The following is a 19,935-nucleotide window of genomic DNA, read 5'->3' as shown; positions in this document are numbered from 1 at the left end:
TTCAAAAATTGCGATTTAGCCCAAGACGCATCCGCGTCCAAATTTTAAAAGACCTCTGATTGACCCGAAACTTTTACCACATATACTTAAAATATTTCGCGGACCTTGGCGAAATAATTTCCCTTTTCGTGACTCAACTGGTTAAATTACCACTTTAGTCCCTGAACTCTAGTTTGGGACTTTTTTTGATATTTTTTCTTTTAATTTAAATTCTAACTTTAGAATTGGAATATGATATTAAATTCCGCATAATTACTTTTCCAAGACCGACCTACTAAAGACTTATTTACTTTAATTTTTTGAAAATTATTTCCGATATCGCCACCCTGGCGAATCAGAACTGCACACATGATCCAATTGGATAATTGAATCTTTTGGGGTATTAAAATTCTGATAATAGACTATATCTCAAATTCTCTCTATATAAAATGTCAGATAAGATTGTAAAGAGCAGTAAGATAAATTTTATTAAAAATTGAATTAAACTAGTTTAGTTGATATAAGTTCACATATAATTCACATTAGGTTGATTTTAAGTTTTATAAACTGTTAATTACATTTCACTTAAAAATAGTTATTCAATCTTATAATAAACTATATTGTTGGACTATTGTCCTTTTCAAACTCCTTTACTTTGACTTTGACAATCAACTATGAGTATTCTAATCTTGTTTATTAGTGTATACGAACTCATAGGAACAATCGGAAGTCAATTCGGAGCTCTCTAGCGAAAATCGGGTTTTTGAGATTTAGGCTGTCCAGGAGGTTTTCGCGGGCGCGACCCAATCTGGTAGCGAGCGCGAAAAATATAGCGAGCGCGAAAAATATGGTAGCGAGCGCGACCCAGTCCCAAATCTCAACCCTCATTTCTGAAGTGTTATAGCGGGTGCGAAATCAGTGTAGCGGGCGCGACATACTCGACCGTTGGTTGCCCAACGGATATAGTTGAAGTCCCGCCATTGAGAAGATGACATGTGGCACTAGCCGTTGAAGAAATGCCATGATGGCATGTGTCGCGGGCGCGACTCCTTTGGTAGCGGGCGCGAAAATATGTCAGACTGCAAAAGTATTTTTGTTTCTTCATGCTTTTGTTGTAGATTGCTTTGGGTATAAATATGAACCCATTTGCAATGTTTCAAGGTTAATGATTCAGACACCTTGAAACAATAAACACACATTTTCAAAGTCAATTAGTTTTGTTGTAGTTTTGGAGTTATCTTGGAAACTCCTAATCATTGTGAGTTAGAGTTTAGTTTTGGAAAAACTCAACCCTTGTAGGTTCTTGATTATCCTTGAAAAATCAATTGTGAGTTTGAGATTATCTCTAAGAAATCTCTTTGTAAAGTTGGTGCTTATCTATAAAACACAATCCAATTTAGTGGATTCTAAAATCTCAATCTTAGATTGAGTAGTGGAGTAGGATCGTTAATTGATCCGAACCACTCTAAATCTCTTGTGTCTTTAAATTCTCTTTTCCGCCTTAAAGAATTTATATTTCCGATTCACAAATCAAAAACCGGTTTGCCTTATAACCCATATAGTATTTCAATATCTCAAATTCTCTTAATATAAAATGTCAGATAAGATGTAAAGAGCAGCAAGTAAAATTAATTTAACTAGTTCAGTTCATATAAGTTCATATTTGGTTCACATTAGGTTGATTTTCAGGTTTATAGACTGGTAATTATATTTCACTTAAAAACAATTATTCAATTCTTATAATAGACTATCTCAAAATTCTCTTTATATAAAATGTCAGATACAATTGTGAAAAATAGTAAGATAATAACACATCTAGCAATTATCAACCACAACCATAAAATCCACATGATTAGCACGTCCATCACTGTAAAAATTGATACTTCTAAATCAAATTAGTGTACAAAATCCTTCAATTTCTAGTACTGCTATTCTTGCTTCACATCTTTATTATCAGTCCAAAATACTAGTCTCTTTCACACCATCTTCTTTTTTCAACAGAGCACCACAGACCCCTAATTTCAAATGTCCAACCAATTTATATAACTTTTTACAAATTTCGGCGTCGACCTCACAAACCTCACCACCATAACTCAGCCATCTTGTCTCTGTAACAATTTACTGGAATATTTTCCGATCATCGCCACTGCGTCTGTAACAACATCTACCATCGTATCAAAAAGATACTGATACCAAACTCTAGTCATCCATATTCATTACCAATAAACAAAAATTCAATTAAAATAAAAATCAACAACATCAATAAATCATAAACAAAAATTAAAATCAATTGCAATCTATTATCATATCAGGAACATTAAATTTTTATTAGACAATCAATGAAGAAACCACCATCGGTCGCCGACCTACCATCACCGATCACTTTCAAGCGAACTAGAAAATCACCATGGTAGAACCAAAAATCATCACCTATTGTACCATCACCGATCACTTTCAAGCAAACCAGAAATCACCATGGTCGTGACAGATTCTCCGTTATTGAAGCAGCTTTTAACTCCACAACGCTATTGATTTTCTTCTCAAAATGATAGAGTGTGATGCACACACAATAATTAAGTGTGAGTGGAAGTAGTGAAGGTTAAAAAAAAAGGAAGACATATATAATTGAGGTAGACATGCAAACAAACTTTTAAAAAAGAGATTGTTGCAAAATAATATTTTGTGAGCCACTAACATAAATTTTTTAGATTTTGAGGGATTTTGTGCAATTTTTTCTAAATACTTTATCCAAAACAGGTATTTGGAAAATAATCTCTTTAATAAATGACTCTATGAGCCAATTCACAATATATTTATTAATTAATAGGTTCATATTTATATTTATTCTTACAATTTAAAATAACTCACTATCGCAATATGCCGCAGGCTAGGATTACAGGTGGGAAAGGATCCGGGAAGAAAAAAAGTGGCATTTCCTTTCCGTTTACTACCTATATCACAGGGGTACCGAGAACCGTATATGAGAATTTCACCTCATACGGCTCAAACAGAACCAGCCAAATACTAGTTGAAACAGATATCTAATAAAACTTCTTAATCCTACGATTCAACAGTTTTCTTTGAAAATGACCATACGAAAAAATAAAAATCCAAAAACGTACAATTTTTACTTGATAAACAATTAAAAAAATAGGAAGGAATAATTACTAATTAAACTATATATATTTCAGTAAAAAGAATTTAAAAATGTCGGTAGAAAAGGATATAATTATATTTCATTAAATCTTTTACACGATGTTTAATGTGGTCGATTTTTAGTGGCAGGATATTCTTATGTGGCGATAAAAAAAAACCAGTTTGGAAAGGGAATGATGGAGACGGTGGACAGCACCAAGTTGTTTAGGAGACACTGATTTTGGCATGTGCTTTGTCGTGGAAAAATAGGACTTCAATGTTTCTTTCTGATCTTGTTGTTCTTATGGCAATTTTTTTTTTTTTTATCTAATATGGAAATCGACTCTTTAGAGTCTCATGTTAGTTGTTAGTTACCGAGACATGGTTCGAACCCACAACCTCTCGATGCACTTAGAGACGCCTTAACCATTTAGGCTACACCCACATTAGCCTTATGGCAATTGATTCTCGTTCATCTAATAAATCCTATAATAAATTTACGTATATTTATAGAGCTAAAGTGTCAAATATCAGAGTATAACCCATATTTCTTTTACATTATATTAGTTATAGTATTATATAATAATTCTTAATTATGTCCACAAATAATCTTGTAAATATATTTTGATGTATATATTTTTCCATAAAATTTAGTGCTCGGCCAGAATTTTATATTCAATCTTAATTAACCATACATTATTATTCCATACAACAGATATGCCACATTAATAAACAACATCTCTTTCAGACGTTCACTAATGTTTTTTTTAAAAAATAGGGCATGGCTGTATTAATCCAAATAGTTTGCAGTTACATTGGTAAAAAATACGAGAAATGAATCGGGCAAGCAAATGCATAACATTCTTTGCTGTTGTTTTAACAATAGTACTCGATCACCCCCTTAGGACGAAGAAATGAACAAGATAGTGTCGGTCATGTAAGTGCGAGGCAAGGCAAGCAGAGGTTTTGCATATGAAAGAAATTGGAGTATAATGCTAAATCCTTCATAACCAAAATGGAAAGTTCAAGGAAAAACAATTGCACTTGTACCAAACTTCATTTATTTATGTGCTCATTTTTTAATTATGTTTTTTTAGCATTAACTAAAGAGACAAAATAAAAGGCAACATCCATGATAGTGCCAAAATATAAAGATGTGATTGGTTGCGGTGAAAAGATAACAATACGTCCAATTGAATAAGATTTGGACTTATTAGCTACTTTACTACTCACCAATATGAATAATCAAAACTAGCTATAGGTAATATGTGCTTTAAATTTGTGTCACATTAATATGCAACACATTTTCAGACTTATAAACATATGGAATTTGTTTAACATTTGTTAATTGTTTATATAAAAAAAGTGTACTGAAATATCATATTGCAATCTTAGAAGTCCTCCTATGGTTAAAAGGGTCCCAAACTTCAGTTTGGAGATCAATTACACCCTTTAATTAACTACCTATCTCCTCTCAAAACTTCTCAAATTTCTCATTTTCTAACTCTAGCTGCGGAGATGGTTTTTTGCCATTCTTTGGCCAAAAACCATCTCCCCATCCTATTTTTTAAAAAATTGCAACAAATAAATGGCGTGTTTACCATAAATCTTAGTTTATGTTGTTGTTTATTTAGATTTTTTTTATTTTATCTAGGCCAAACCCATTCTCAGCTCCCTCTACTCTTCACTTTTTTTTCATCAGGTCCCTATACTTTAATTTGTCGATTTTGAATCCCTATACTTTAATTTTTGTTGTTTTTATACCCCTATACGCAGAAAATGTGGAGAGTGTACTACACTCTCCGTTAAATAATACACTCCGTTAAATAATGACGTGTCAAAATAAAAAAAATGTGACCAAAATTAAAGGACCAAATAATGCTTTTTTACCAAAAAAAAATTATTGTCGGGAAAAAAAATAATCTTGCCGGGTTCCTCCATTAATGGAGGAGAGAAGCAGGTCTCTCCTCCATTAATGGAGGAAGCCTGCTGGTTTCCTCCTTTAATGGAGGAAACGAGCAGATCTTGTTTCCTCCATTAATGGAGGAAACCAGATCTGCGTTTCCTCCTGGAGGAAACGCAGATCTGGTTTCCTCAATGGAGGAGACGACATGAAGGTCGTCTCCTCCATTGAAGAAACGAGCTCTGTGCTCGTTTCCTCCAAATGGAGGAAACCATATTTCCTCCATAATGGAGGAAACATCATTAATGGAGGAGAGATCTGCTGATCTCTCATCCATTAATGGAGGAGAGAAAGGCCACTACATTGCAGTGGTGGCCTGTCGGATTTTTTGTTTTCGGTATAAAAAATTCGATTTAAATTTATATTTAAGTAGATAAAAATTTAACTTTCAAATAAATTGAGATTTAATTCATTAAATAAAATTTTTATGGGTGCCGATCGGAGTGGGGGAGAGAACGATGGCAGGATTAAAATTACGGATTAAATTTTATTTTAAAATAAAAATTAAATTCCGAAATAAATTAAAATAATAAACTAATTATAATTATTTAATTAATTTTAATTAGTTAATGCTACACTATTAATTATCTATAAATATATGAATTTATAATAATATAATAAATAATTGAAAAGAAATAAGGTTTGATTTTAATTTGTAGAGTAAGTACAAGGATTTTAATGTAGTATAAACTAAATATAAGGATTTTAAGGTATTTTTTACTTCATTTGAAAGTTAAAAATGTTATATATTTTTTTTACACTCTCAATAACGGAGAGTGAGGTACACTCTCCAAATTTCATCCATAAAAGGGTGTAATAACAACAAAATTGAAATTCAAAGGATCTGTAAACGTCAAATTGAAGTATAGGGACCTAATGAAAAAAAATGAAGAGTAGAGGGATCTGAGAATGGGTTTGGCCTTTTATCTACCCTAATTGGGTTATTTTTACCTTTGTGGGTCCTTTTTCTTCTTCATATGGTTTCTCCGGCATATCCGATATCGCAGGTGTCTTTCCCCGTATCTCCGATATTGAAATAAGGAGTATCAAACTGCTAATTATGGTACAATTGAGGACCTTAGAGTAATTTGTTCTTAATAAAAAAATTATAGCTAAATTTATTTTCATGAAATAAAGTCATGGGTCCACTTGATCCTTAATTTTTAACAAAAAAAAGTCCTACACACAATATCTCTACTAGGACAAAAATGTTTAAAAATAATCAAAAATTTAGTTTAAGTGTGTCAATGGTCATTGTCAAAATTAAGGTGTGTAAGGGACTAATTCATCAAAGTTCAAGGACATAAATATGCATTTGGCCTAAAAACTACCTGCAAGCTTAATTAACTACAATTGAAAAATCAAAATCGATTTGGTAAAGTGTTGTTCTGAGCACGATACTCCGATCCGGATGTGCGGTTGCGCCAATTCTACCTTATCTTGTCAGGTTTCCATTTAAGGGTATGACTATTATGTGAGGGGAAATTACTAATTATTTTTCTCAACAAAAAAATTAATCAAAGATTAATTGGCAGTATCAAAATAATTAAATTAAGGATATAATGAAAAGTTAACAAAATAATAACTAATGCAAGGATTTTTAATTCTATTAATAATATATATAATAATTACAAACAATTTTTTTAGCATGCATTTTGAAATCAAACTTCTGAGGTACAAATTATGTTTATTTCAAATGAATTTATTTGTAAATAAAATAAATTCTTTAGTAAAATGAAACCAAGTAAAAGGTAATTATATAAATTTTATAAAATTTACAAAGTATCATAATGTCTGCACCGGAAAAAACTGTTCCAAACAAGCCTTAGTTGCTAGTACTGGTACAGTCCTCTTGAGCAATATCAGCTTTATTTTTGGAAGGCCAAATTCAAAGTCAAATTAGGCTTTAAAAACAAAACCCACTTCAGCTATATATGATGGAAAATTTTACTAAATTATGGGGTGGCAATTCATAGAATTATATTAATTTTCTATACTAAGGTAACTTTTTTGAAAGTTGGGGGAGGCCAAGGCCCTCTCATATACCTCCCCCTACTTCAGAGTTCCATCACTGACAACATATATTTCTTTCAAAAGCACAAACAAGAATTTTGTGACAAATTCAACATGGGTTCCTTTCTAACAGGAAGAGTTTGGACTAAAATTCATGACCGTGGCCTTGAAAGGTTGGGTCAACATACAAAGCCTGCAGAAGAACATCACATGATATGCCAATAGTCAACAGCCATGTCTTCTTGATGCTTAATAAGAAATCACCAATTGGCTTAGTCATAGGACACAGATAATTGCCCTTTCAACTGTACAGGAAAAAGAAAATTTACCGACTCCGGTAGGCGGTTTCCGACAGCTTTTCATGGAACACTTTTAGATCAACTTGTTAAGCAATTAAAGAGTCAAATCTTCTCAAGTGTATTCTATTCTTTATGCGCATCCGATTTTACACTATGAATATTGCACGCGCAGGCAGCACTATCAATATGCTCAACAACAAAAGAAGAATGTGCAGGAAAAAATAACAAATGACGATGTCTAATAAAATGTAGCAGTAGTTTCTCTAGCATTATTCCCAACAAAGGACATAACCACCTTGTGAACGAAACAAGTGTCTCATCAACTTCATATAAGTCTTAAGCTCTACGAAGAAACTAAACTGAAAAAAGATTGCCTTACCACTCGCAAGCTTAGTTTTTCACAGTCGTGGTGTGCTTGAGGAGCATGTTGACAACATCAAGTGATATTCTAGCAGCCTCGGTCTTCAGGTGACTAATCTTGGCATCAGTTTCTTGATCAAGACGATTCACGTTAGAATTTGAATCGCCGGTATTCTTTTAAGAGTCATGCAATCACATCAAAAAAGGAAAAGTAAACACATAAACAATGACAACCACAGCAATATCACATCATGGGAAATGAGAGTAAAATACATGATATCAAAAACTCAACACTACATGAAAATTCATATTACCCCAGCTACTTTTCTCTGAAACTCGGAATCCACATGAGACCGATAGTTTGCGATCTCATTATCAGCTTCTTCTTTGGCTTGTTTTAGTCTTGCCAGTTTTGCTAAAAGGAGAGGAAGCCATCAACAAAAGCAATCAGGAAACAACATTGATCGGATAAAATACAAGCCTAATCTAATAACTCTGCTTTAAAGTACTCTAACCTTTTGTTCGATTAGATTCTAATCTAGAATTAATTACATAAATTAATTATTTATAAATGTATTCTAAAGTTAATCAAACATAACTATGTGCATTTACAAATGAATTCCATCAAATTCGGTGAAATTTATTTGAGCCAAACGCACCGTAAGTTTTCCAATAACAAGAATTGAGCAAACAGAACAGCATAATTAAATTTCCCGTAGTATTTGGATGTAACAAACACATAAAAATTGCCAAAATTTTTTAAAATTGCAGAGTTTTTATATTCAAATAAATAAAATATGAAAAGAATTAATTGCTTAAGAAAAAAACGAATTACCATTTCTGGCATCATTGATAATTAACTGAGCTTGTTGTTCTGCATCTAGCAATAGCTGAATTCCACCTTGCTGATTTCTTCTATTGGCAGCCATTTTTGATTTCCTGTAAATTAATTTTCAACAAGAATCATAAACAACGTATTAATACTAGTGCATTAATCATAATTGAATTTTCGATTTTTAGATCAAATTAAAAAGATTGAATATAGTGATTCGAGATTCGAAATTAATCAAGCGAAAAAACGATCGGATGATAGTTAAATTTCGTTAGCACCTAAATTTCTGATACGCCGTAAATAAAGGCAGAGATCAACGTACATAAGAATGTGAATGATTTTGATGATAATCCAAAAGGAAAATAAAACGTACCTGTTCTTCGGGTGTTGTGTAATCAAGAAACGAAATTTCCTTTGATGGAGCAAAATGGCAAATGCTTACGTAACGTACTGACTGCCAAAATAGTACAATAAATTGTGTTACGACGTCGTTTTCGCAAGTCTTAATCTGCCATCTTTGAACGACATGCCGCTTTAATTTTTGAAGAAAATGCCAATGCTATTGAAATGATTGAATCTTTTTACGGTTAATGTAATTTTTTTTAATGGTTTTATAGTAAAAAATCACAAAATCAAATCTTTTTAAATGGTTAACAAATTTAATGGTTAACCGTTTAAAATTTTAGATATAAATTTTTAATTTTAAAAACCGTACTATTACAGACCGATTTATAAATTATTTACCTTTATGGACCGGTTAACCGGTTCATACCCATTCCTAGTTTGAACCTATAACTTTGATAATTTATTGCTCAGCATTAATATTATTTGAGTTACAGCTTGTTAATTGGTTGATGTAAATTTTTTAAATAACGAAAGATGGGACTTGGGAGGTGAGACTAGCAAAGTGGAAAAATTTAAAAACATACTTGATATATTTGGTATGAACTATATAGAACAATTTCAAAAAATATTATTTACAAATTCCCACTACTTTTCTATAGTTTATTTAGAGTTAATTTACAACATTAACTTTTAAATTTTACAATATTGATCAAAATAAATCCTATAGAAATTCTTTTCTAATCAAGAAAATTCAACTAAAATTGAACAAAATATGAAGTTTCTAGTTATTGAGGGTTTAATCATTTAAAAATACTCAATCTTTTCGATTTTTTTGTTTATATTTTGAACTCTTAAAATCGTCACGGTCATTCTGTTTTTCAATTTTCATTTTCAATTTTATCTATTTTTTAAAATTAGAGTTTCTATACTATAATAAAAGTTCAAATACATTCTTCATATTTAACAAATAGTCTCAAGTTTTAATATTTTTTTAAAAATAATAAGACTTATCTAGACTACATGTTTAAAGGATGTAGTTGAACCTGTTTTAGAGTGAAAAAATTTTAATTTGAAAAATTGTTATTTTCCTCAAAATATTAAAATTCATTTAGACTATATGCCTAAAGGACATATTTGGACATTTCAATAAATATTATTGTTTCCCTAAGAAAACTCTAATTTGAAAAAATAGATACAATTGAAACTGAAATTTAGAGATAAGGTAAAATTAACCATTTTAAAAGTTTAAATATAAATCAAAAAAATCAACAAACTGGAATGTTTTTGGATGATCGTAGCAATTATCCAATTGACCAGTATAATCTTCATTTTCGTTGATGGCTCAAATAGAAAAAGCATAAGTTTCATATTCATTTTATTTTTATAATGGAGTAAGTAAGTAGAGATGGATGAAATTGACACAAAGTAATTTCTGATAAATTTCTGTCAACACATCATGATTACAAAGGCACTAAAATGGAAAGAAAAGGAAGACTTTGGATGCAACATTTGGGCACAAATAAAACAAGGGCCCAATCATACTCAAATACATAAACACAAAATAATTATAAATAATGATACATAATGTACATATTAACTCCAAGATCCTTCAAGACTTGAACATTTTGTGGTGGCTGCCACGGAGGAGATTAATATAGCAAACTCAAATGTTGGAACTGCTTCTGAATGAACCAAGAGCCTTAACAGCTGATCCTCTTAGTACATATTGGTGGTAGATTGCAGCAATTGCAGCTCCAATGAACGGTCCAACCCAGAAAATCCACTGCCATATAAAATATGTTCAAGAAAATATTAGTATACCTTAAAACTACAAGTTGACTAAGCGATAAACTTAACGAGTAATTTATAAAATTATAAACTTTAGCGTGTTTTGTAATCAACGTGAATTTTATTTTTACAAGTTATAACACAAAAAATAGATGACATAGTGTTCCGACGTTCAAATTGGCATCAATTGATCAGATTCTCATAGGTGACTTTATTTACAAAATGGAATAAAGATAGTGAGAAAGAAATAATACATACTTGGTCATCCCATGCCTTTTCCTTATTGTAAATGACAGCAGCACCAAAACTCCTAGCAGGGTTAATTCCGGTGCCGGTGATCGGAATAGTAGCCAAGTGAACCATGAACACAGCAAATCCAATAGGAAGTGGAGCCAACACAGGAACATGGGAGTCTCTAGCATTTCTCTTGGGGTCAGTAGCAGAGAAGACAGTGTAGACAAGAACAAAAGTACCAATAATCTCAGCTCCTAAACCAGTTCCTTTGCTGTATCCGTCAGCAAGCTCATTAGCTCCACCGCCATATCTTTGGTAGTAACTCTTTTGAAACGCTTTGACTAGCCCACATCCACATATGGCTCCTAAACTCTGAGCCAACATGTACATTATGGCTCTTACCAAAGACACCTTTCTTGCTAAAAACAACCCAAATGTCACTGCCGGGTTAATGTGTCCACCTGCATAGTTAAACATTAGTACTATGTAGTACAACTTTATTTAATACAAAATTTACAACATATCATTAGGATAAAGTATTACTATTGGGACTGACCTGAAATACCGGCGGTGCAGTAGACAAGAATAAAGATCATGCCACCGAAGGCCCAAGCGATGCCAAGAATGCCAACGCCACCGCAAGCATCATCAGTCTTGGTCGGATCAGTTTGAGCTTTGTAACCAATGACAGTCAACACAGTGATATACAAAAACAAGAGCGTGGCAATAAACTCAGCAATTATAGCTCTATAAAATGACCATTTAGTCAGCTCCTCCGCATCGATCAATGGTGCGGGTGGCGGGTCTTGGTAGTCCTTGGCATGGAAGTCCCCGCCGTGGCCGCCAACTTCAGCATCCTTAGCCATTGCTGCAGTTCTGCAAAATCTTGAAATTTCAGAGAAATTAATTAATTAGTAGTAGAGAAGATGATGGAAATGTGAAGAAGCAAAGTGGAGTATTTATTGGGATATTGGGTAGTAATAGAGTGAGTGTTAAATTAACTTAGCTTAGCCGCCCCATCTAGATTTAACCCCGCATTACTCTATGATGTGGCTGCTTATCTGGCTCAAGGATTAAATGGATAGTTCCACTACGTTCTAATAGCTGCTAGTTCAATGCTTGTGTTGTGAATTAATGTTACTATCTTTTTGCTAACTTTCCACATTTTCACCTACAAAGTACAAACATCATGTGATTGAATTTCTTATTTTGTGTGTAGGGTAGGGAGGGTTTGTTACGTTAAAAACCCATCAATTTAGTCGAAAATCGAATTAAACGTATTATTTTATTTATTTAACTACATTGACTGTAATAACTTAATTAATTAGAGGAATAAAATCGAAATGATCAAATTAGTATGTTAAATTCAGTTAAATTGATAATAGTATGAACAATAATAATTAAAAAAAATAAAAAAATAACAATACAAATCATGAAATTTAGCATCGTAATTGTAAAAATATATTAAAATTTATGTTTAATTGTACTTTTTTAGTTAACTAAACGAATTAAACTAACCCAACTAAGTAATTTTTTTAGTCAGATAAAAAAAGTATTGCCCACTTCTAGGGTAATTGATTATGACCATCATTGAACTTTCGAATTTTTTCATTTCAGTCACTAAACTATTTTTTTTCATTTTAATCACTGAACTTTCATTTTTTTTTCATTTTGATATTTCAGGCCAAAAATGCTTAGGTGGCATCCGGAATTTGACATGTGACAACTGGATTTTACAAGTTTTACTTAAAAATTTATCATACATATATAATTTCACTTTAAAAATGAATTTTTAGATCAAATAATGTATAGATGGCAAATTTTTAGATTAAAAAAAATAATTCTGATTGCCACCTAAGCATTTTTGGCCGAAAAATATCAAAATGAGAAAAAATGAAAGTTCAGTTATTAGGATGAAAAGAAAAATAGCTTAGTAACTGAAATGAAAAACTCGAAAGTTCAGTGATCTTCAGGATCAATTACCCCCACTTCTATATGCGGCTATGTATGTGCATCAGACTATAATTTCTGGCTAAATGGAGAAATTCTAATCTCTAACATCAACTACCACTATACTATTATTTTTAGACATTACTAATAAGAATGTAATACATTATTGATTAACTAAATTATTTTAATAAATTAAACTTTTGACATTGCAAGACAGGTATATAAAGATTAAATAACATTCATCAGCTTGATTGAATGATGTTTGGATCAATATTTTAAATTGAATAAATTTACATACTACGATTTATACTATAAATGTTTTTATTCGAAACATCAATTGTAAATTGATTTCCTAAATAATGTTATGCTCAAGTTAATCATTAATGTCTAATTGCTGACTGTACTCACTAATTAAGAATATGTGGGTGGGTCCAATAATGCATATGTAGGACATAAGTAATGGAGAGATGGTGACGTGTTAATGGGCGACCATAACCGACCATCCATCATCACCCATTTCGCCACCATCAACCGTCCATCCAGCTCAGTCCAACCACATCCACCGCCGCTGATTCTCCTAACCACTCCCATAATGCCACGTTCATATGGTCCCACAGCAAACACCAATCATTGCTAAGTACCAAAACCTCTAATGATAACATAATTAATGTAATAATTATAGTCAGACAAAGGAATAGGAATTAGAGGTAGAAAATATTTGATGCATGGATGAAATTTATCCACATGTCAAACATATGTGCATTCATAATAGAAAATTGGGTTTTGATTTTGAATGTTTATCTGATATAGTGATTGTGTCATGATATATTTATAATAGGCCAATATTAAAAACAAAAAAATTTTAATTTTATTTTTTAATTATTAAAAAATTTATATGATTAATGTAGAATTAATTTGCTATATGAATGACATTATACAATCGATTTCTTTTGATTTTTGTTTTTATAGTTGATGATTGTAGTTGGTCGGTTTTAATTTTAATTTTCTCATATCAATAAATTAGACATGATATATAATTTTTATATTAAAATAATAATTTTAAAAATTTTAATATCTTTTTTATCAGTTTAAATGAATTTTAAATTTATCGTAAAACATTATTTGTATAATAATTAAGTCTTTCTTATTAATGTTAAATATAATTTTATTTTATGTATTATTTATTCAAAATAAATTCATTCAATTAAATTAAAAAATATAAAACAAAGTTACAATCATTAAATGACTACTATCGGTATTAATGGAATACCACAAAACTCAAATAGTCCCACATCGCCGAAAAGAGCAATGACATGCGAAAAGATTTATAAAAGAATAACGGTTTCATTTTTTTATATTTTCACACACATTTATCACCCTCATCTAATACCTTACTAACTTAAGTATCATAGTGATTTCAAAGTCCAAATCCTAAATTTCTTCCTTTGCCGTTTTCTTTATTAATTTTCTTTCACAGGAGATTCAGCTTGCTCATAAGCCACGAGCAGATCTGTCAAAAACAAACCCAGCCGTATCTCTGGATCCATCAAATATCTTAATTCTCTGTCATACAATGGTGCTAGTATCAATCGAAACTTCATAGAAATTGGGTTATATCTATATTTAAACTCTATTCATATACGCACTAGTTTAAAAGTTAGTCAGCATTTTATTTTTAATAAAAGATTATCAGATTCAAGTGACAATTAATTTGAATGTAAAAAAATTGAAATTGTCGATCCATAATTAGGACCCATCCAAAACTTCATATATCTTTTTAAAAAAAATAGATTATTTCTTACTTTTTGAATAAAACTAAAATAATAAATTTTATAATTTAATATTTTATTTTTAAGCAAATTATACCATAACGATGATAGGGTATTTATATTGTTCAAATATTAAAATTATAGTTGAAGTTGAATTTTCATTTAACACCTTAACTTTTTAGATTAATTGTTATTTACTATGATATTAGAGTCTCTTGGTTAAATTGTTTTTCCAAGTTTTTTTACTGTGCCACTAACAAACAGAATTATCCAAACAGATTGAACATCATATTATACGAACATACTCCTGCATTTGTCATATTGTACATTTTGGCATGAAGATAGATAAGAATTGAAAGACAATTCAGCTCTACTCTCTAAAACAATTTTAAAATCCTATATATTCAACCATTTGCAAGGTGTGGAACTATGAGAGTGAATATCACCACCACCGTCAATTGTACTTTATTTTGGTTATTCCTCTCTTAATCAGGGGCGGAACCAGCCTTATGGCTGAGGTAGCGACCGCCCCTGCAAATTTTTTTTTTTAACAAAAACACTCTTGAACTTTTTTCTTTTTTGAAAAAATATAGTAATTTTAATGTATTTCGCCCCCTCAAAATAAAATTTGTATGGTTTCGTCCCCCCATTTCACAAAAGCTAGTTCCGCCCCTGCTCTTAATGACTAGGTCTTAGTGAGATTACATAACATGAAATACATGTTTGTAAAAGAGTACCAAACACTTTATCAAACAATTTGTGAGTTATAAACTAAATTATGTAATTTTTATTATTAGAAGTTGTTCGCAGGAAAATATTTCCAAACTCGAATCTTTGAATTTATAGATGGGTACTGTGTGGATCGATACTTTAACCGGTTCGGTCCGAAAAGTTGAACAAAGTTTGATTTATCTAAATTAAAACATTAATCTGGAGGTTAAGAAACCCAGGCGAGATTATTGTTTGAACTACTCCTACTCCTAAGTTAACCAACCGCAGGGGTTGGGGATAGAAAAGCGCAGAGTTTTGAAGTTTGTGTTTGATTGATAATTTGAGTTGTAGAGAATACAAACCTAAAGCTAGCTATTTATAGGGGACAAACCCTAAATAGAAAACCTAGTCTAATGAGATACAATCTCTTATTTAGATAAATACTAAGCTAAATAACAAAGATAATGACTAAAAATAAGAGAATGACTAAAAAAGATAACTATTAAGCTAAGATAAAAATAAAAGGATAATTGATGGCTTTTGGGCTCAAAAACCCGAATTAGCCCATATGAGCTCTTTTTGGGCCAGTGTAAACAATGCCCCCCACATCTTTTTAGCTGGATGTCAAGAAAGGTGAAGAGACGTATTTTTGTGACAGCCTTATAAGCAACGATCAAAGTTAATTGATATTTTAATCGGCAATCGGTCGTTTAGACCGAATATATTTAAGACTCGTCAATATTTTAGCCGATCCAATTATCTGGAACATTAAATCGGCCATATATTTCTGAATCTAAAAATTTTAAATAATTTTTTATAATTATAAGCCGATAATTATTTGCTTCTATAAGTGTATCCGTCACATCGTCCAACATATACTGCTTGAACCATTATGTTTCATGATATAACTGAGTATAACAAATTCTCATTTTGGCCGAGTATATCTTCATCATGATGTCTCCTCGCCTAAATTAATGTTGCAGATATAAATAATTTTATATGGTAAAATTCTTCTTTGGTTCATTAACTTCTCCTTCATCACATATACTATTTGGCCATTTTGCCAACACAAAATAAATGCGCACAGCTTTCTCGATGTCCATGTCATGTTGCCATGAGTTGCTAATCAAACATGTGTGAGTCTGCATGTTATCATGAAATGCAAATATGCAACCACAAGTTGCCAAATTAATGAGAAAATGGCGAGCCAATCAAATTTCAATCACGTGCTCCTCTTTTTATAGAATTCTCAACACATCTCCCATTTAATCGATCATATATTGAATAATGAGCAGTTCACCCAGCTCACTAGTCACAACATAATTTAGTGGCCGATATATGCAATTATCTATCAAAAATATTGCAATCGGCCAAATTGATCGCCATATGCTTAAAAAGTTTGGGTGCTGCTCAAGTAATCAACGTACCATATATGACAATTAAATGAATGGCGACTAACCTGACTGGCCCAAAATGGATGCGATCAACCAGTTGGAGATCGGCTAAAAAAAAAAATCTATCAAATGGTGATCAATTGGATAGCAATTCACCATTGTTTGAAGACTCGGCATATAGACTAGTCAAAATATTTACCGACTCATATTGGATGCCGAACTTATTGGGCAGTTGCCCTTGCTCGGCCGATATACTCGGAACTCCGAGTTTATTCGATGTTTGGAGAAATTCAGCCGTTTTATTGGCAGTCTCAGCGATACATTGCCTTGACAAGACTTTCACCAATAATTCCAGAACACTCGTTAACTTACCAAAATCCGCCTTTTTCTCCCGTTAAATTATTTTGATGGCTTCATCCATCTAATTCATCGCCTCATCAATACCCGCCGATTTTTCTGGGCTACCCCATTACGCATGGTTATGAAATCGGCACGTGATAATGAGGGGCGAGTGGGAGGTAGGTTGCAGACAATCATTCGTCTTGTCCTCTTGTACTTGGTTCGGATGCTTGACTCTGAGATCGACGGTCGTTGTCCCAGCGGGGGGTGCGTTGGTCCCCAAGCAGCTGTAACCCGACAGTCATTGTTCCAGCGGGAGGTGCGTAGGTCCCCAAGCAGCTGTAGCCTGACTTGTCATCCTTTGTCATGATCGCCTCCAAGCCTGAGTTTGAATCGCCTGACGATGTGCGGCCTACTTCGGATTGGATTTGGCTATGTTAACAAGTGCACCTGTAACTTTCCTTCGTCGTTCCGGTTTTTGTGCTCACCATAAACGCGTCCCCAGTGGAGTCGCCAAAAGATGTTCGCGTGAAAATATTTCCAAACTCGAATCTTTGAATTTATAGATGGGTACTGTGTGGATCGATGCTTTAACCGGTTCAGTCCGAAAAGTTGAACAAGGTTTGATTTATCTAAATTAAAACATTAATCTGGAGGTTAAGAAACCCAGGCGAGATTATTATTTGAACTACTCCTACTCCTAAATTAACCAACCGTAGGGGTTGGGGATAGAAAAGCGCAGAGCTTTGAAGTTTGTGTTTGATTGATAATTTGAGTTGTAGAGAATACAAACCTAAAGCTAGCTATTTATAGGGGACAAACCCTAAATAGAAAACCTAGTCTAATGAGATACAATCTCTTATTTAGATAAATACTAAGCTAAATAACAAAGATAATGACTAAAAATAAGATAATGACTAAAAAAGATAACTATTAAGCTAAGATAAAAATAAAAGGATAATTGATGGCTTTTGGGCTCAAAAACCCGAATTAGCCCATATGAGCTCTTTTTGGGCCAGTGTAAACAGAAGTTTTAGGCTTTAAAAAAAATGTGGTATACTTAAGGATGAGATCTTTAAAGAGTTGATTTAGATAAAACTGTCGGACAATTATAAACTTGATATTCTTATTTATGCTTTTGATCATTAAAAACACTTAATTTTAAGAAAAAACTTTCAATTATATCATTTTTAATCAACTTTGGCTCAATGATATGGAAAGTTGAAATCTTTTCTAGCGAAATCAATTAAAATCGGGTAGTTTCATGAATGACACATTTTTCAGTTTGATTTACGAATGGTTAGAAAAGGTTTCACATATTTTAAAATGGGCTTAATTAGCTGGTTTTAAAAAGTTTGATTATAACTAATAAAACCCGCAAACATTTGGTATTTTAGCAATAATCTTTACTTGTAATACTAGTTTCAAGTAATTTGTAAATAATTATGATATTTTTTATAAATTAATTTATTTAATAAAATTTAATTAGTTTCATAAAAAAAAATTAAATTAAATTATTTGAAATTACAATAATTGTAAGGTAGGAGTAAAAGATTGAACAATCGAAAAATGTAAAACAACCAAACATATATGATTCTGTTTGATTCAATGACCCATGCACAATTACCAGATTGATTTTTTTTCTTCCAGAATTTAGTAGATTGATGGTACTACATACAAAAATAGCTGTATTACATGACTTGATGGACCTCAAATGAACAGCCAATACAAATCAATAAGTTGAAAAATTAAGCATAAATAGAAAAACCACAAATTCTACGAATCATCTTCTCTGTAATCTTCAGACTCCTCTTCCGTAATTGTGTGAAGAAGAGCAGGAGAATTAGAAATCCTGTGGCGAGAAATGAAAAGGATTGGTGCAACTTCAATCCAATAACTCAAATATTTAACTGTCTTCGCCATTAATTAATGTCAAGAAACAGATGACCAGTCTTCAATTCCTAATTTCTTGACTTGCAAGTAATGAGCTTTCTTGGAATTTTAAGTTGTATTGACGAAGACAGAGCTGATACGAGAGACTGATGATACAATTTATGGGTTGGCTCTGTTGATCCTTTAATAAAGATTGGGTGCAATGGAGTGGGTGAAACAGTAACAGTTAAATGTTATTTATAATATTATTATTTTTTTTTTGAGAATTTGAAAAGGGAGAAACGTTTGTCGGAGAAATCGAACTCACAATCTATCAATTTTTTGCTTAGCGTGTATACTACTTGAGCTAAAGCTCATCGGTAATGTTATTTATAATACTAGTAGAAGTTAGGTGGGTAGTGAAAATTAAAGCTAAATTAATTACATGTGGGAAATATGGTGATGGAATTAGAGGACAAATGTACGATATTGGCAAGTTGACGTACGTGGAAAGGAACTCACCACTCAATTTCCTCACCATTTATTTGAAACGTGTGAGGTGGGGACTAACCCATCTTTTTCTTTTTCTTCTATCCAAGACCTTAATTGGGTACCACATGAGATATACGAAATCTTCCGAAAAAATCTTCTAACGTACTAAAACTGATATTTTTTGGATTTAATTAAAATTAACTTAATTTAAAAATATATTAAATTTAATTGTAAAAAACTTTAAAATTTTGCTTGCATTTGCAATTTAAATAAACTTCTCAATTTTTGAATCCATTTCAGCTTCATTTTTCTGTTGTAATTTTATTTATTGGATTAGATTCCCTCAAATTCAAAATAAACTTGAGGGGTCATATTCACGATATACACCGTTCATTTTAATTGTCCTAATTATTATTTAAATTTACACACTAACTTCATAATTAGCAGAATCCATTTTTTT

At 31.8% G+C, this 19,935-nt stretch overlaps 2 protein-coding genes across 4 annotated transcripts; both read right to left on the bottom strand.

Moving 5' to 3' along the window:
• Positions 1-7,599: 7,599 nt before the first annotated feature.
• LOC126676560 (V-type proton ATPase subunit G 1-like) lies at positions 7,600-9,029 on the bottom strand. 3 transcript variants are annotated; one of them, XM_050370785.1, is made up of 5 exons: positions 8,904-8,920; positions 8,585-8,688; positions 8,064-8,164; positions 7,769-7,923; positions 7,600-7,684 (listed from the first exon to the last, which is right to left on the bottom strand). In XM_050370785.1, coding segments are annotated over exons 1-4 (351 nt in total). In that variant the 5' UTR covers positions 8,906-8,920; the 3' UTR covers positions 7,600-7,684; positions 7,769-7,779. The 3 variants fall into 3 exon arrangements, with proteins under 3 accessions (XP_050226742.1, XP_050226745.1, XP_050226741.1); XM_050370788.2 differs by lacking the exon at positions 8,904-8,920 and adding an exon at positions 8,955-9,029 and having other exon boundaries at positions 7,600-7,923; XM_050370784.1 differs by having other exon boundaries at positions 7,600-7,923.
• A 1,312-nt stretch (positions 9,030-10,341) lies between these two features.
• Positions 10,342-12,060, bottom strand: LOC126678984 (probable aquaporin PIP2-2). The gene is made up of 3 exons (XM_050373919.2): positions 11,505-12,060; positions 10,973-11,409; positions 10,342-10,709 (listed from the first exon to the last, which is right to left on the bottom strand). The coding sequence occupies exons 1-3, from the start codon at positions 11,812-11,814 to the stop codon at positions 10,590-10,592; spliced, it is 867 nt and encodes a 288-aa protein (XP_050229876.1). The 5' UTR covers positions 11,815-12,060; the 3' UTR covers positions 10,342-10,589.
• Between the last annotated feature and the right edge of the window lie 7,875 nt (positions 12,061-19,935).

The sequence above is a fragment of the Mercurialis annua genome, linkage group LG4, assembly GCF_937616625.2.
Source record: "Mercurialis annua linkage group LG4, ddMerAnnu1.2, whole genome shotgun sequence".
Taxonomy (NCBI): Eukaryota; Viridiplantae; Streptophyta; class Magnoliopsida; order Malpighiales; family Euphorbiaceae; genus Mercurialis; species Mercurialis annua.
Note: the sequence above shows the minus strand (reverse complement) of the source record. Positions and strands in the feature narration are given on the sequence as shown.

Excerpts from the sequence above, each read along its gene's own strand:
- LOC126676560 (XM_050370784.1), bottom strand. Across the intron at positions 8,165-8,584 it reads TATCAATGATGCCAGAAATG|CAAAACTGGCAAGACTAAAA; the intron begins GTAATTCGTTTT and ends CTCTCCTTTTAG. Across the intron at positions 7,924-8,063 it reads TTCAGAGAAAAGTAGCTGGG|AATACCGGCGATTCAAATTC; the intron begins GTAATATGAATT and ends GACTCTTAAAAG.
- LOC126678984 (XM_050373919.2), bottom strand. The coding sequence starts at position 11,814 with ATGGCTAAGGATGCTGAAGTTGGCGGCCACGGCGGGGACTTCCATGCC. Across the intron at positions 11,410-11,504 it reads CTGCACCGCCGGTATTTCAG|GTGGACACATTAACCCGGCA; the intron begins GTCAGTCCCAAT and ends TTAACTATGCAG. Across the intron at positions 10,710-10,972 it reads AAAAGGCATGGGATGACCAA|TGGATTTTCTGGGTTGGACC; the intron begins GTATGTATTATT and ends TTTATATGGCAG.